The sequence below is a fragment of the Chiroxiphia lanceolata genome, chromosome 2, assembly GCF_009829145.1.
Source record: "Chiroxiphia lanceolata isolate bChiLan1 chromosome 2, bChiLan1.pri, whole genome shotgun sequence".
Classification (NCBI taxonomy): domain Eukaryota; kingdom Metazoa; phylum Chordata; class Aves; order Passeriformes; family Pipridae; genus Chiroxiphia; species Chiroxiphia lanceolata.
This window is the reverse complement of record NC_045638.1, coordinates 16,327,939-16,343,581: the sequence shown is the minus strand read 5'-3', so window position 1 is coordinate 16,343,581 and position 15,643 is coordinate 16,327,939. Positions and strand designations below refer to the sequence as shown.

General features: G+C 38.4%; 1 protein-coding gene across 8 annotated transcripts in view; it reads right to left on the bottom strand.

The window, feature by feature from the left end:
* The window catches only part of SCML2 (Scm polycomb group protein like 2), a 70,891-nt gene that overhangs the window by 35,248 nt on the left and 20,000 nt on the right, over positions 1-15,643 (bottom strand). For all 8 annotated transcript variants that reach the window (XM_032679856.1, XM_032679857.1, XM_032679859.1 and 5 more), the window contains 4 exons: positions 10,783-10,853; positions 6,452-6,686; positions 2,348-2,436; positions 669-912 (listed from right to left, as the gene is read on the bottom strand). In XM_032679856.1, the coding sequence (XP_032535747.1) occupies positions 669-912; positions 2,348-2,436; positions 6,452-6,686; positions 10,783-10,853 (639 nt within the window). The remainder of the gene's footprint in view (positions 1-668; positions 913-2,347; positions 2,437-6,451; positions 6,687-10,782; positions 10,854-15,643) is intronic.

Below are 15,643 nucleotides of genomic sequence, written 5' to 3'. Positions count from 1 at the left end.
TTACACTACAGAAACCTGACAAGTGGTCCCCAGAGTAGCAAAGGGATTATATTCAGGGATATCCCTCTTGATGCCATCTCCCTCCTTTCAAAGGCAGACAGCTGTATGTTATAAAGCACAGTGGCCATTCGTTAAAGGGACATTATGACCCAATAACAAACATCCTTAAAGGCAAGAGGATGACAAAGCATTCAGCTTCAAGACAGAATTTTTTAAGTATGAAGGAAGAAACAATAAATACATAGTTTAGACCTTTAGTCATTACAGAAGCAAAGACTACTTTACTTTCTTAGCAGTTAGCTTAATATAAAGTGCTGTGGCAGCCAATATATTAGTATCATCAAACCAGAGTGTTTATCAATAACACAAACAGCAAATCTAGTCTAAATCCAAGATTTTTCACAAGCACACAAAAATTAGAGATCATCAGAAGTCCTCCTGATAGTATGACATAGAACATGTTCCAGATTTACTATGAACAGGCAAAAATTGTTTCCCAGCAATTCCTATTAGCTTTAAACTACATAAAGAAAATTCAACAACATTTCATGTTCGTCAGCTACTCACAAATCAAATCTTCAGTGTTATCTGCATACAGCCAGCTGGTTTTTAAAATCCTGCTGTAATTGAGGAGAAAAATAATTAAGCAATATTATTAGTCATCTTACCATCGTTCCCTGGTGGTTGTAATGCATCTCCTGTCAAGCTACACCATCCAACTGGGAAAATATCTCGAGAATCACATCTGCACCAATAGTCAAATGCTCCTCTCCAGCCATCAAATGTAACAAAAACTTCATCTCCTTTAACATCTCCAATGGTTGCTGGGCAAATCAAGTATGGGTTCTTTCTGTCTATAGCTTCAAGTTTCATTCCAACTTTAAAGCAGTTTGGCACAGGTTTTGGTGGTTCCTACAAAAATAAGAGTGGCAGAATATCTGTATTTCCATGGCCTCTTAAAATAAGAAAAAAAAACAAAAGAAAACAACAATCCTTTATTTTTCCTCAACATCCTTACTACTTATACTCACTATTTTCAAAAAGTTATAGCAGACATTCAAAGAAACTTATACATATTGCAATTTTGCCTTTGCTCTTCTGTATTACAAAAAGATTCTATTCCCACAGAGATAGCTGGAATAATTAGCAAAATTGTCCATGACAGAAAGACCCTGCTAAAAGTATTTACATAAGCAATTGTTTGCACCCAATACATTATGTCTGGGCAGCAAGACAGCAAAGACACTAAAATGAAATTATTACATGCTAATAAAGAATAGGAGGTTTGCAGAGCATGGATATTTCTGGGGACTGAAAATTGTCTGGTAAAAGCTTTACCTCTCAATTAATCCATGAAAAATTCATTAGCATTGGACATTATTTATAGGCATCTGCTAACTCAGTTGGCCTTAGACCAATTCCAAGTGGACAAAAGAAAAACAAAAATCAAGCCTGTGTGACCAGCATATGTGTACCTCCACAGCAGGAGCTGTGATCCAATGGAACACCAATCACCACCTCAAGAACCTTATTATTCAAACCCATCTCAGATGTGCTAGCCCAGAGAAGCATGGCTCATCACACCTCAGAAAATTTATATAATCTTATCTAAACAAATTATAATTATATGAAGTTAACACCAAGTGATGTGATTGCAGGTCCGAACCCAACTGTTTGATTTGCTGCCATAGTTGTCAATATCACTCTCAGTATCCAAAATGAAGACACTCAATGCAACAGCAGGGTTTTATCACCTCAACAAAAAATTGAACCAACAAGTCATTTTAATATTACTGGTTTTATATAGTTTTTCCTGTTTCACGGTAACTTACTCAAGAGTCATGTTTAAAAAACTGAACAGCTTTTTCTGCTATTTTCAACTACTTCTTGCTACATTTTAAATTATACGTGCCCAAGGAAAATGTTTAACAAAACCCTTCCAAGTACCACTGTATTTCAACAGCTCTCAGTCCCCATTACTTTTTTTTAACTCCTGTGCACAATCACAAGTACAGCACTGCTAAGAAACGTGATACACATTGTATCTAAAATCTGTGAGACAAAAAATGAGCAAACGCAATATTTCTAAATAACACATCATACTTTGAAGTCTCAGCTCAAAGTAGAAAAGATGGAAAAGAAATGCCCATGTCAATGGACTAGTAGTGGATTGCTTTCTGTCTAGCTCTGTAGCTTGTCAATCCAGTCCAAAGTAATTTTAAATAATAGTCTTGCCTTCCCTGTCTTTGCTGCAGAAAACAGGGTAATATCTTGGCATCCTCACTAAAAAATGTAACCATGGACCAACTGATAGGAAGTTGTTTACTAGAAATGCTTTTCTTCTTACCTTCCTAAAGAATGCTGCAGGTGCCATTTCAGCTCCATTGAGAGTTCTTAAGAGAAACGTTGGCCAAGATGATGCATTCATCTGGAACCCTGAGTAACAAACAAATAAACAGCCCTACTTTCAGTTTGTAATACACAATAGGAGGAGAAGAAGGATATAATGTCTGTTTTACTAATGCCTCATTCCCTCTATTTTAGACTTGGCCAAAATAAAAGCAGCCAAGAAGGAATGAACACGGTCACTGTTGGTACAGAAAGCTGTGCAGTGCATTTCCACTCTGAGTCAGCTGCCTGCAGAATCGCTCATCATACGGAGGGATATTATAGATAAACTTCTAGGATTTAAGGACATGCAAGTTCTAGCACAGTAGTTCATAAGGTTGTCCCACACAGTTCCTGGTCCAGTGGAACTTCCCCAGTCCAAGCATCTTTGCTTTCTCTTCAGGTCTGCTTTTTCCTTCTCATTCTAAAACAACATCCTCTGTTTCAGCTCATTTATTGAGGAGACACCTTTTTATTTTTGAGAATCTTGTCATTCTTTTACCAGACCACAGACAAAAAAAAAGAACAATTGGTTTCTTCTCCCTCCCCCATTAAAACAAATACATAAATAGCCATAAAACCAAAGAATGCCTAAGAGTGAAGAAAAAATACAATTATTTTAGTAAGTATGTGTATCATATTGGAAAACATAAATCAGAAGATCTTTCTACTTTATTATTCTTCATTAACAAGTGAATAAAAAGCACAAACAACAATCAAGTATGTTCAGATGAACTACCTTATTAAGCAGAACAAAGGTTTGGCTGAAAACATTCCCATTCCAGATAATCCTTCCTCACAATCAACTACTTTTCAGTTAAAAAGACGAACAAAAACCCCAAAAAAATCCTTTTGCTTTCTGTGCTTTCCAAATGAATGTTTTAAAGTAATGAGTAAGATAACAGACATAGTGGACATTTTTTTCCTGTATCTTTAGCAGTTATATGTCTGGCACAGTTCTACAGAAAAATAGACATAACAGAGCAAATTGGAATTTTTTCCATAAAGCAAATAGTACCAGAATCTGCCAGGAACTGACAAGTTCCCTCACAGCTGAGCCTCAACAATTCTCCTAAAAAACTAAATCGAAAGGCAGAACATATCTGTAATTCTTGATAAGTTAAATCATTTACTCATCTAAAATTGGATTATATGCTATAATGGTTCTTTAGCTCATAGCTTTAAGCTACCTTCCATTGAATAAACAGTTTTCACGTTGGAGCCACCTATGCAACATTCAAATTAACATAAAGCTCGTATGTGATAAATGGTGTCATAATTTGAAGACTGCTGAGCTGATTTTTAGGTCTGGTTTCATACCAGAGTCTTTATACAACCTAAACATGTGTGGTTACTGAAACACAATATTCCCAGCTAGCTTGCCAGAAAATAGATACAAGCAAGACAGAGGAATGACAACTAAACAAAAGTTTCAATTAATTTCATTTGGCCTTAAAGTTGTCCTGGTAAAACCAAAGAAAATGCTGTCTGCATTATAATTTGTTCAGAACATTAAGATCTCAACAACAAAACGCTCACCTATGGAAAACAGAGGCTGGAAAAGGAGCCCTCTGTTACAATAATCACTTTCTCAAAAACTTTATGTAACATGCATAATTAAACCCATGTAAAAATCAGGTAGGAGGAACTGTTTTATCTAGTTATTATGATAGAAGCAGAACATTAGTATCCAGAAGGTTCCCTACTACTCAGAAAAAAAAAAATCAGTTGCTTAAATGTCTAACAGGAGGTAATTATACACCCAATTAGCTCCCAGCTTTGCCCAGGAACAGGATGCTGTACAAGTGCCAAAAAGGCTTTTTCAAAAATTTATCTAGGTATGCCAGAATGTTTGATTGCTGGAATTCAGCCTATCTCTAGAAAAATCTAGGGCAGGAGGAACAAAATAATAGCACTCACATTCTTTTCTGAATAACCAGCAATTGTTCAGTGGGCAGGTAAGCTTACATGCCTGGGTGCAGGAAAACAACCGCTTGTGAGGTGCTGCACAAACAGCCTGATCAAATAGGAGTAAGAAACAGTATCTGAGGAGAAGGCATCTACCTTTCTACTGATGACTGTGGAAAGTTTCACTTCTTAACGAATTGACTGCCCCCATTATATATAACTGGAGTTGTTTTATTCATCAGACTGGTTTAGAAACACATTTTAAGAAGCGCTATGTTCCTGAAGCCATATATTTAACACTGTACATATGTGCAGCTGAAGGAACTGGTGTACTCTTCCCTTTTCCACACTGGTAACACTTCATTCGTTCTACAAGGTTATATCAAGAACTTCAGAGAGGTTAAACCGAGAAGCTCCTCAAAAAAAAAAAAATCTTTTCCCCCAACGTCAAGAATTTTCAGTGTTTTCATTCAAAACCTCTATATATCCACAGGAAAGAAGGGTAAAAAAAGCCCTTCTGGGCTTAAACTGTACTGGCACCTTGATTGCATTGCTTTTCTTGTGTTCCCGAAGGAACACAACAGCACAAAAATCTACCCCTATAATCTCTGTGAAGTATCTTAATGGTTATGTCAACTGCTCCTCTGCCCGTCTCTCTACAAGCAAATCAAGTTTCATGCCATAGTGAAATGAGACTTTTCACTTTGTTTTTCAAACAGAAGAACTGGAAGTTGCTAATAAACTGGGATGACAAGTTTTTGAGAGGCTACTAAGAGAAATAATGCCTATCCTCACTAAACCTCTGATGAGAAATCTGTAAGAATTACTGATGACACCAAACCAGAAGTAGGTTCATAACTATAAGATGGAATTCATCAGCAACTCATTTCTGCATGTAGTTAATTTCTTATATTAAGATCATTATTTCTCACATCTTCTAAAAATTACAGAACGGGGTAACAGGTGAGAGAGTGTTCAGGTAAATTTCGGCCATTAATTTTCCTCATTCTTAAAAGCAAAACTATTTTCAGACCAATGTGAAATCTTTAAAAACTTCCACATGTAGAAGTTTAAGCTATAATAAATACAGTACAAGAATGCAGATCTAAACATACAGGTTAATCACAGCAAAGAAAGGCAATGTCACACTTTACTACTCCTAGTAGTTTATTCAAAGTTAACTCCAACTCTTCTTCAGCTAGTGAGGAATTCCTTTGTACAGTTCCCTATTTAATAAACTCCCTCAGTAAGACTAAGCCCAAGCCCTATTTCTCTGTTTGGGTAAACACATTGTGTTGTTACCCATATTGCTCATGGAAGGCAAAAGAAATTCTGCATGCTATTTCTAAGCATAAGAAAGCTACACCTTCCTCACAAGCATTTTGTTGCGCTCACAAACTAGCTATGACAAACTGATCTGACACCTCGGGACGTGTGTCCATTTGAGGCGATGAGAATGACATGCAATACAAGACTGCAGTTTGCTAGAGCTCTGGAGTGCTACTTTTCCTACCTCAGAGCAGAACGTTGCAATTCCACACTAAACCAACCCTGTGCTGCCTTTCCCAGAACACAACCAATTCACTCATTGCCTGAGGAAATATTCCAACTGCCCTGCAGGGACGTGCCTCCAGCAGCCCTGCCGAGGCTTCCTGGGCCAGTAGCAGCCAGTGCCCTCTCCTCGGCTGATCAGATGCGCTGATGAAGAAGAATATAGGGGCAAGTTCCCCCAGCTCTTTCCAAGGGCTCCAAACACGAGCACACATGGCATCGTGCAACAAAACACTGCACACTTGTAAGGCAGGTTACATGTGAGGGAATATTTACAGAATGGGCACATGGCTCTGTATCTTATCATTAGGAAAGTTGTCGGACACTCTCATTTAATATTAAGGGACTATTAAAAAAAACCAACAACCAACCAACAAAATCCGCCCCAAAAACAACAACCAAAATGCTCATTCTTATATCAGAAGAATCAAAAAATAAGAAAAAGTCACAATTCAACTAGCCTGAAGTAGTTTGCTTACCTCTTTTTCAATTAAAAAATGGTTTGCTGAAACGTTAATACTATTGAGTAGTCAAGCAAAAAGGTAAATTCAATGTCATGAAAGCAATCCTCCACACGCATTCGTTCAGAAGCTTTGTTTCTTACCCAGTGGAGGCTGGAGCATGCCCCCTTTCTTTTCACAGGTCCCGATGGGCTGTATGTCTGAGGAATCCACAAGCCTCCAAAAGTCATTTTTGTTGTCACTTCCATCCAGCCGCAACCTTAGCCTGGCACCAGTGATTCCAATGACTGTAGCTATACAAACTGAGGTAACATTGCGAGGATCACGGGCTTCCAGTTTCATACCAACTTTGAAATCGTTCGTAGGTGGAATTCTAGACTACAGTAAAAGGTAAAAGACTTTTTCTTATTGATGGTAGCATTGTTAAATTTACCAGTCAGTTCAATATACAGCTTTCATCCATCCACATGTATCATATAAGTGATAAATACGAAGAAACTTTTGAACTTCAAGTGTTTAGCAGCAAGTCACAAAAGGCAGCTGGATAATCTACCCACTAAGAAGCGTAACAAGGGAATTCTGATGAAGATATGAACATAAAGACGGGGAGCCGTGACTAATACTTTAAGTGAATGGAAAACAAGGACATTGAGAAACATGACATTCAACTCAAAAAAACCCAAAAACCAAAACACAGACCAACACACACACAAATAAAACCCCCACCAACAAGGTTTATTATCTTTAAATTAAAAAGAAATAGTTATCCTCACTGTAATACTATTTTGGAAATATAAAGAAAATTTGGACCCTACTGTCCTAGGCACTAAAAAAGCTCAAGGTAAGAGTTTCTGCATCAAAAAAAGCTTACAATACAAAGAAAGAAGAGAGAAAAAGGAGTTAATGCTAACATTTTACAGAAAGAAAAAACAGTTCTAAAGTCATATAAAACTTCTATACTAAGACAAAAGCTGCAGCTTGTGCTTATTCCTAGAGAACTGAATATAATCAATAACATACAATGAAATGCCAATTTAATTAGTACAGGGAAAAAATGTGACAAACGCAACTTGGTCTTTGGGCAGAACTTTTTGTCACACGCTAAAGATGAACAAAAAAGAATAGTTTTTACTCATGTATCAACACTACTGGCAGAGATTGACTGGATCACAGTCTGATTATTTGCCTTCTGTGGAGTTGTAGGCAATGACATCACTTAACAATGTTCAAAACTCTGTATTAACACTAACAGGGATTGAATGCTTCTCACTATTCTCTTTAGATGTCTCCTAAATTTATGAATGGAATTTTTCCCAACACTATAATTTAAATTCTATTTGCACTTTTGCAAATAACAACAAAATCTACAGTGTATTTACAGAGAGCACCCCGACCTTTTCTCAGCACCCTTTCAATGAGATAAGTAAGTCAAGCACTGAAGTTTCTCTTAGGAGATGATGACTATTCTCCTATCACGCTAAAAGCTCTTTTCTGCAACCCTTCAGTACAAAGCTGTCTTTGAATGCAGACACCAATGTAAGCAGCCTTTTCCATGATATTTAAACCCAGTAGCTATCCCATACAGACTACCATAATCTGACTTCTAATACAGGAGGAAGGTAGAATACCCAAAACCATGGGCATTCACATGTCCCCTTCTCCTGCCCACCTGAGCAGGTCAGGCAGGGATCCCATAGTAAGCAGATACAGGTGCACTTATCTGTCTGGGGACACAGGAAAAGACTGAACAAACCTGCTCCTGCAACAAGTATTAGTGATATTTTTTCTCCATCACATTTGAATGTTTGAAATACACCTTCCTCTACTTGCTGTGTTCAGCAGGTGCACTATTTACAACACACCCTAGATCGACAGCAGGAGCCCTGGAGGAGCCTGAGTTCAAAAACCAGCGGCAAGCAACATTCAGTGAATGCTGAGTGCAGCATCTGCTGCACTCAGACAGCAGGTTGTCTGAAAGGGGAGCCTGAGCATATTAAATTTAAAGGGCAATTCAATTTCAGGATATTGCTTGTCAAGCTGTTATTTTCTACTACCAGGAAAAGCAACAGAAATTGAGAAATTGGGGAGTTTGTTTATTTATTTGCGGAAAAGGTGAGCTTGTTTAAATACCAATAACTCAAGGCGTTCTACTAAAAAGGTAACTCTTCCATGCTAGTTTGCCCTTACAGAAAAATAACAAAACCTCACTCAGTAACAGCCTCGTTTAAAGTTCTGTTCAAACCACAAGGGACTGAGTTTTTACATTTAAAATTTTCAACTGCTTCAAAAAAAGTTTCAGGGCAAGAGAATGGGATGTGAAATGCACTGAAATTTTAAGTAGTAATTAAAAACAACTTAAAGCAACAGATAAAATACATTCTAAATTAAGATAAATACTTTAATCAATTTCCATTAGCTGTCTGTGCCTGTGTCTTAATTTATGGTAGAGGCTTTAATTTATTGTTCCCCAGGTCATTTTTAATTACTATAAAATTTAAACTTCTAGAATTCCCACAAGTCACAAATTCTGGATATAACTGTCAAATTAAGTTTCTCTCTGCTCTTTTTTTTCTGGCTGGCCACAGCAGTGTATTTATTTGCGTTATATAGATAATGACACGTAAAATTCATGTGTAACCCAATAAAAATCAAATTAGTCCTACGCAAAGCACAAGCACTTTAGGTTTAAAATCTGCAAACACTATGTAGAGAGAGGATCGAGCTATGCACTAATCAACATTGCATATCACTTTCTACTTAAAGGTCGACTCTTAGAAAAACTGAAAATCTGCATATATAAATTGTTTTAAATTTTGCTATGCACATAAATTAAAGCTCATCTTTCCAACCCACACACTCCTTAAGCAATCCAGGCCACTTAGATTTACCTCGGTCAGTGCATGTCACCTAAGCATCTCTATATAAGGTGTTATTTGGTTGTCCAGTTTGGACTTCTTGAGCATTATTAGGGAAGAGGGAGATGCAAGAAAGGCACACAGAAAGGCTTCTGAGCAGGTTCCTGCATAGCCACATTTCTTAGGAGCATACACTGTGGTTTATGGTCTGTGAGTATGGCATTAACCTCAGGATGATCCAGGGATATGCTACCACCCTCTGACTCTATTCAAGCAGAGTTTGAGGTCTCTGTCTTGAGCTGGTATCCACTGTGTAAAACACATACTGTGACATTAATTTCTGAAGCTCCACTCACATAAGTTATCGACACCACTCCTCTTAGCCATGTCTCATTGAAAGAAGCATGCAAAGGGCTCTTTGCCCTTTATCCTCATCTGCAAGGAGCAAGCTGAGATTCAAGATTTAGCATGAGGAAATGCTACCACCTGTGTTTCTCTCTCCTTATTCTCCATTCCTGCAACTACTTTAGACTCACTGAGTGATGGTTCCTCCCCTCCTCAGACTAATCCATTCATGTTGCTTTTTTTTGGTCTCCCACTGCAGGTCAGTATCATGTACAGTACAATTGGACTACCAACACACCCTAGAAGACACTTTCAGAACGTGCCCAAGCCACTAAACTAGACATGCACTGGTTGTCACACCTATTACACTTCTATCAACCTGAACTATCCAATTCCTTTAGCAACTATCTTCCTAACACAGTGAGGGCATACAGACCAAAACACATCCTATTACACAGACAAGATACTCCTCAGCTTGGGAAAACACCAGCCTTGACTCCCTATACAGAGAGAAAGATGCCTGCAGAGATTGACTCAGTCTCTAGAGGGCTGAATAACTGGAGGTCATCAGCTTACACAAGATGGCACACTTAAATTGCACCTGCAAATACACACCAAACCATCAGGCAGGGGGGAAATCAGACTTGTAGGCTACAGTGTAAGATATAAAATAGTACATTAAACACCCTTTGTTATAAATCCAGTATTTCCTTTGTATTCCCATATATTTCCTTGATTATTTTTTTTAACTTCAATATGTGTTACTCCTTAGTAAAAAGCACTCTGCTCAGAAACAGACAAAATTAAACATATTTGAGAGATCCAGGAAAGAAGTGGTGACTAAACTCTGTTAAACAGACATCTTGTAGCTAGACAGAATTGAAAGGAATCTTTCAGAAATGGGGCAGAGGAAAGTCTCCTCTGACAATCAGCAAAATTTTTAATTCTCACTAAAACCATGGTACCTCTAAGATTACTGAAAAAGGTAGAAAATATTTTTAAACTCTGATAATACCATCTGTTTTCATTAACTAGTCTTTTTTTAAAGAAAAACAGAGTCCAAAGATACAATTTTAATGAAATCCTTAAAGTTTGGCTTGAGGTGGAAACCAAGAATGAAAAACTTCCGTAGCTCTCATCTGCCCAAACTGTAAGCTACTGATAACTAGAGATCAAAAGGAGTCAAATAGGAAGTCTAACCACAAAAGTTGCTCCAGGATCACCCTGTAACATGCATACATACACACACACTTGCAAAACAGTATCTGGCGTACCTGTCTGAAACAATGTAGAGGGGCAGCTACTGATTCAGTCTCTTTCAGATAGTCATCCCAATTAAACTGTTCTGGAAGACACAAAATAAAAAAAGACCATATACACGGTTTTAAAATGGAACTTAAATTAAAAGGGGAGTTGGGGAAAGAAAGGGATAAAATAACCCAACTATCTTGTAGAATAACTTTTTTTTCAAGAATAGGATTACTCTCAGATGGAAAGTCTACCTTTGAAATACAAACAACCTTCGAAAGAGCTTCAAGAGTACCATTAGTTCACAGGGGTGATCATACAATAGGCAAAATTAATATAAACCTTCCCAAATTATTTTTTTTGTGGTCCACAAACAAAAATATACAAGTTAGGATACTTAGATGCAATTCTCTGCATAAGGATCTCCTGAGCATCCACATATAAATCACATTAGCCTTTCTGTATCCCCTAACAGCAGGATTGTTATAATTTCATATAAGTACTGGGATGATACACATTGAAAAACACACACACAGATTCTGCTGAAATGTATATTATGAACACTATCCCCAGTCCACTCGAAAGCAAAAAGCCTTCCAACAGCATCTTTGCCTCTTTTCATCTGAAGTCTGATAAAGGTTTCTCTTTGTAGAATATTAAGTATTATGGCAATTATAGGTAAACATTAAGAAACAGAATCATGGGGGTTTTTCCAGTGTTAAGAGTGGCATTGTTTATGTGCATGGGCAAGTGCACTCTGCATTTGATTTAATCAGTGTTATCAGTTTTGCGTGAATGGAAAAACACGAAGTACTAACATCAAAGACACAAGCAAGCATTAATTAATATAAAGTGGAAGATAAATGCTTCAGTAGAACAGCTAATATTTTTGTTACTAAATTATCTGAGTTATTTTGCTTATTTTTCTTGTTTGTGCAGCCGACATCTTTCTGATGTTCCTGAATAACAAATTACTCCTAAACCTCAAAATGATGCTGTGATGCCACCCAGCGGCTCAGCAACAGCCATTCACACAGCCCATAGCAAAATCCTTGGTGACGACCAAGAGTAACCCTTCCAAAAACACCACTGGGCACAAACACTTAAACACATCCCTGCAATTTTCAAGAAGAGAGAAGCAGCAAAGAAACAATCAGAAAACGGCAGCATTTTTCAGCACTCACACACTGCTTCTCTGAAAGATGAATGTTGGCTCAAGCGCAGAGCGTGTCTCCATTAGCACAACATTTAGACTATCCCCTTGGCCTGACAAGATCCTCTTTTTTCAGCATAACACTCAAAGGTGTACAAATGATTTGTCCTCGGCACTGCAGAAGCCATGACTGTTAGCTACGTGATAAGTCAGCAGCAAGTCAGTGAAATCTCAAAAGCTGTTAATTTGTTGGTCTGTAGTATATGTAGGCTGGTAACAAAGACATTTCCATACAACCTCTTGGAAGTCTGCCTATTTTGGAATGAATATTGTATTCATATATTTATACAGTAACACCGATATTGTATTACTCAGAAAAGGCAGGGTACGTTAACCTCAGCATATGTTAGATATTTGTATTTCAGGAAGGCAGAAATGGCTCCTCAGAGCTTTCTCCAGAAAGTAGCCTCCAGATTTGTTGCTCTTCTCATTAATAAGCCAAGGAGGGTACAAAAACTAAAGATGATAAACTGCTAGCAAGGTTTCATCTTACAGAAGTTCTTCTTGGAGCCTAATAATAAAGTTGCCACTTCAGGTTGCCTTCTGATTTACAAAAAAAAATTTTTAAATTTTGGTTTTTAATCGGTTTGCCTTAACAAACTACCTAACCCAATAAAATTAAATCTAGCAAAAAGAATATGTTAGCTGTGTCCCAGCTGTCTCAGAGCTAACATGATGTAAAAGCTGTAATCATGAATCAGAACCTCTCTGTGTTAAGGACTGTATAAATATAGATCAGAGACAGCATCTTTTACCAGGAGAAACCCCCTATCACCTCCTCCAAAAAAATTATATACCAGCATATCCCAAATAATCTCAGCTGTTATAACAGGACTGTAAATTTGGTGGAATGACCCAAAAATACAGAAGGAAACAGTCTTATTTCTTCCAGGGAACATTTACTAGAAAGACATGTAAGGTAACACAAGCAGCCAGCTGCAGATAAAGCCAAGAGTAAAAAAAGATTGCCTGGCTCTTTGCTTTAAATCCTGGCTATGAAAAGCTCTTGTATCCAGTAGAAATGTCCTGGAGTTAAAATTAGAACCTCTCCACCTGTGAAGATACACTGCATTAAATTAGAGCCAAGCTCTCAGAGATGGTGCTAATTATCATTTAATTACTGCAGTCATAGAAATGGGAGACATATGAATATTTGCAACATGTAAGATGCATCTCTAGAAAGACAATCACATTGAAAAAAATATCTACACAAAAGCTTCTCTGTATTCTCAGTGTGCAGAGGTAAAGAAGCAGCTGTATTATATATATATTTCTAATTCTGAAGCCCCTGAAAACATGCAGCTTCTGACAACTAGAAATTCTTCAAAAAATCAGCTCGCACTAAATGATTTAACATGCACCTCACGTTCAAATCTGCAGGCTGAATTAAACAGCTCAAGAAAAACTTGTTATGCAACAAGCACAACTTTATAACCTAACAGCAAAGTGTAAATGAGAGAGAAGGAAATTTTACACTGAAGAACAAATCAGCATATACTGGAAACGGGGGGGGGGAGGGGGAAGAAAAACAAACAAACAAACAAACAAACCCACACAAAAACAAAACAAAACAAAACAAACAAAAGAACACACCAGAAATTTTATTTAAAAAAAAAAATAAATTAGTTTATAGTCAACACAGGAGGGAGGTTCTAAAACAGTGATTCAAAACAAGCAGCATGGGCAAAAAGTCTGATTAATTTAAAAATTAAGGAAATTGTTTATACCATAGTTGCCTTCATTACTTGAAATGACCCATTGCTCTCTGCAATGCTGTACCAATACCCTATCACTTCTCATCAAACCTGCCAATCCTAAAGTAATTCAAGCTAAAAGGGCCCCCCAGGAGGTCTCTAGTTCAGCCTCCTGCTCCTCCAGGGTTCCATCAGCTTCAATGTGAAGATTTTTTTCCTTCCACCAAGGAGGAATTCCTTATGCTCCAGCCAGTTATTCGTCGCTTCTCCTTCCACTGCACCTCAGAAAAGCCTGGCTGTGCCCTCTCTACAGCTGCCTGTCAGAGTAAGTGAAGACAGTAAGACCATCTCCCACAAGCTTTCTCTTCTTTTGGCAGAAAAAAACATTTTCTGGTTTCCATATCATTTTTTTTGCTTACACCTTGCATTCCAGCACCTTCATTGTTTTTGGTGGACAGTCAGCCAGCCTGCTCCAGTACAGCAGTGCCTTCCTTGTACTGCGCAGCTCAAAAGTGAACATAGTTCTCCAGATGTAGTCTCTGAAATACCCCAAAGCAGTGAATCCCTCCTCCCGGCCTGCTGCCTGCAGTCCTGCCGACAGGATCCCTATGCAGTTGTCATCTTTCACCACAAGAGCACACTGCTGGTCCACACTCAGCTCTCCGCCTGCCAGGGCTCTAGGGCCTTTCATGCTAAATTCCTTTCCAGGGCAGCCAGCTTCCCTCCTAGGCTGCTGCAGGGTTCCGGTCTGCCCGAGGCAGAGAGGGACTCTCCACTCACCTTTGAATCCCACGGGGCTCCTGTCATTCGGTTCCCTTAGCATGGGCAAGTACATACGAAGAGCAGTTCTGCCTTCCAGCGTACAGCCTACCCCTCCCCATGAGATGCCACCCACAAACTGGCTTGATAGTGTGTTTTGTCCCATCGTCCCATCCGACAGCAAAGTGTAAAACAGCATCAGCTCTAGCCTTGACCTCAAAGAAATGCCACGAGCTACCTGCTGCCAGATGGACCTTGCACTGCCTGGCAGCCCAGTCAATTTTTCATCCACCTATCCAAAGCACATCTCACCAGTTTGGCTGAAAGGACACCACACAAACTGTACACAAAGCCTTGCTGAAGTAGAGATGAACATCCACTGCTCTCCCCTTGTTTACAGAATCACAACAGAAGGTATGGTTCACACCTGGCAAATCCATCTCAGCTGTTCATAACTCCATCTTTGTCCTTTATTTGCTTGGAAATGACTTCCCAGAGGGTTTTCTCCACAGTCTTCCTAAAGACTTGTATCAGGCATGCCAGCCTGCAATTCCCCAGGTGCTCCATTATTGTCCTTCTTGACAGTGGGCATACTGTTTTACCTTTTCCAGTCATCATGAGAAGTGCTCAATCGCTATGACCTCTCCAAAATGAGCAAGAAGCCTCACAGTGACATCAGTCAACTACCTCAGCACCCTCAGAGGTGTGACACCTGCTGCCACAATATGTGAATGCCAGTTTGCTGAAGTGCTCCCTGTCTTCCACTGTACATAATGCTTCACTTTAGTATAAGTCAAAATTTTTTAAAAATTTAAATTGAAGATTTAAACTATGAGTTAAGTGCCACTTGTAGATTGGCAGAATTTAAGGTCCTGGTTTATTTAGGTTAGTTTAATACAGTATCACTACAGCCTAAACACTGTTTGGACAGATGGAGCACCTCATGTCTTCTCGTATCACCCCAATGTTCCCTTGGCACGCATCTGAGACTTTGGACATAGGGAAGTATCTTTTCTAGTCTTCATCCCACAATCTCTCTTCTTCAAAGATGAGATTTCCTTCTAATTTTCATTTACATACTCTTGCAAATACAGTAGTTTAAGTGTAAGGTATGTCATACACCACTTTATACCTTGTACCTTCTTCTATATGTTGTGATCATTCAGTTAGAATGTCTTTCTCTACTCGCTTTGGTCTATTTTTTCACCTGTATCTCTGTGT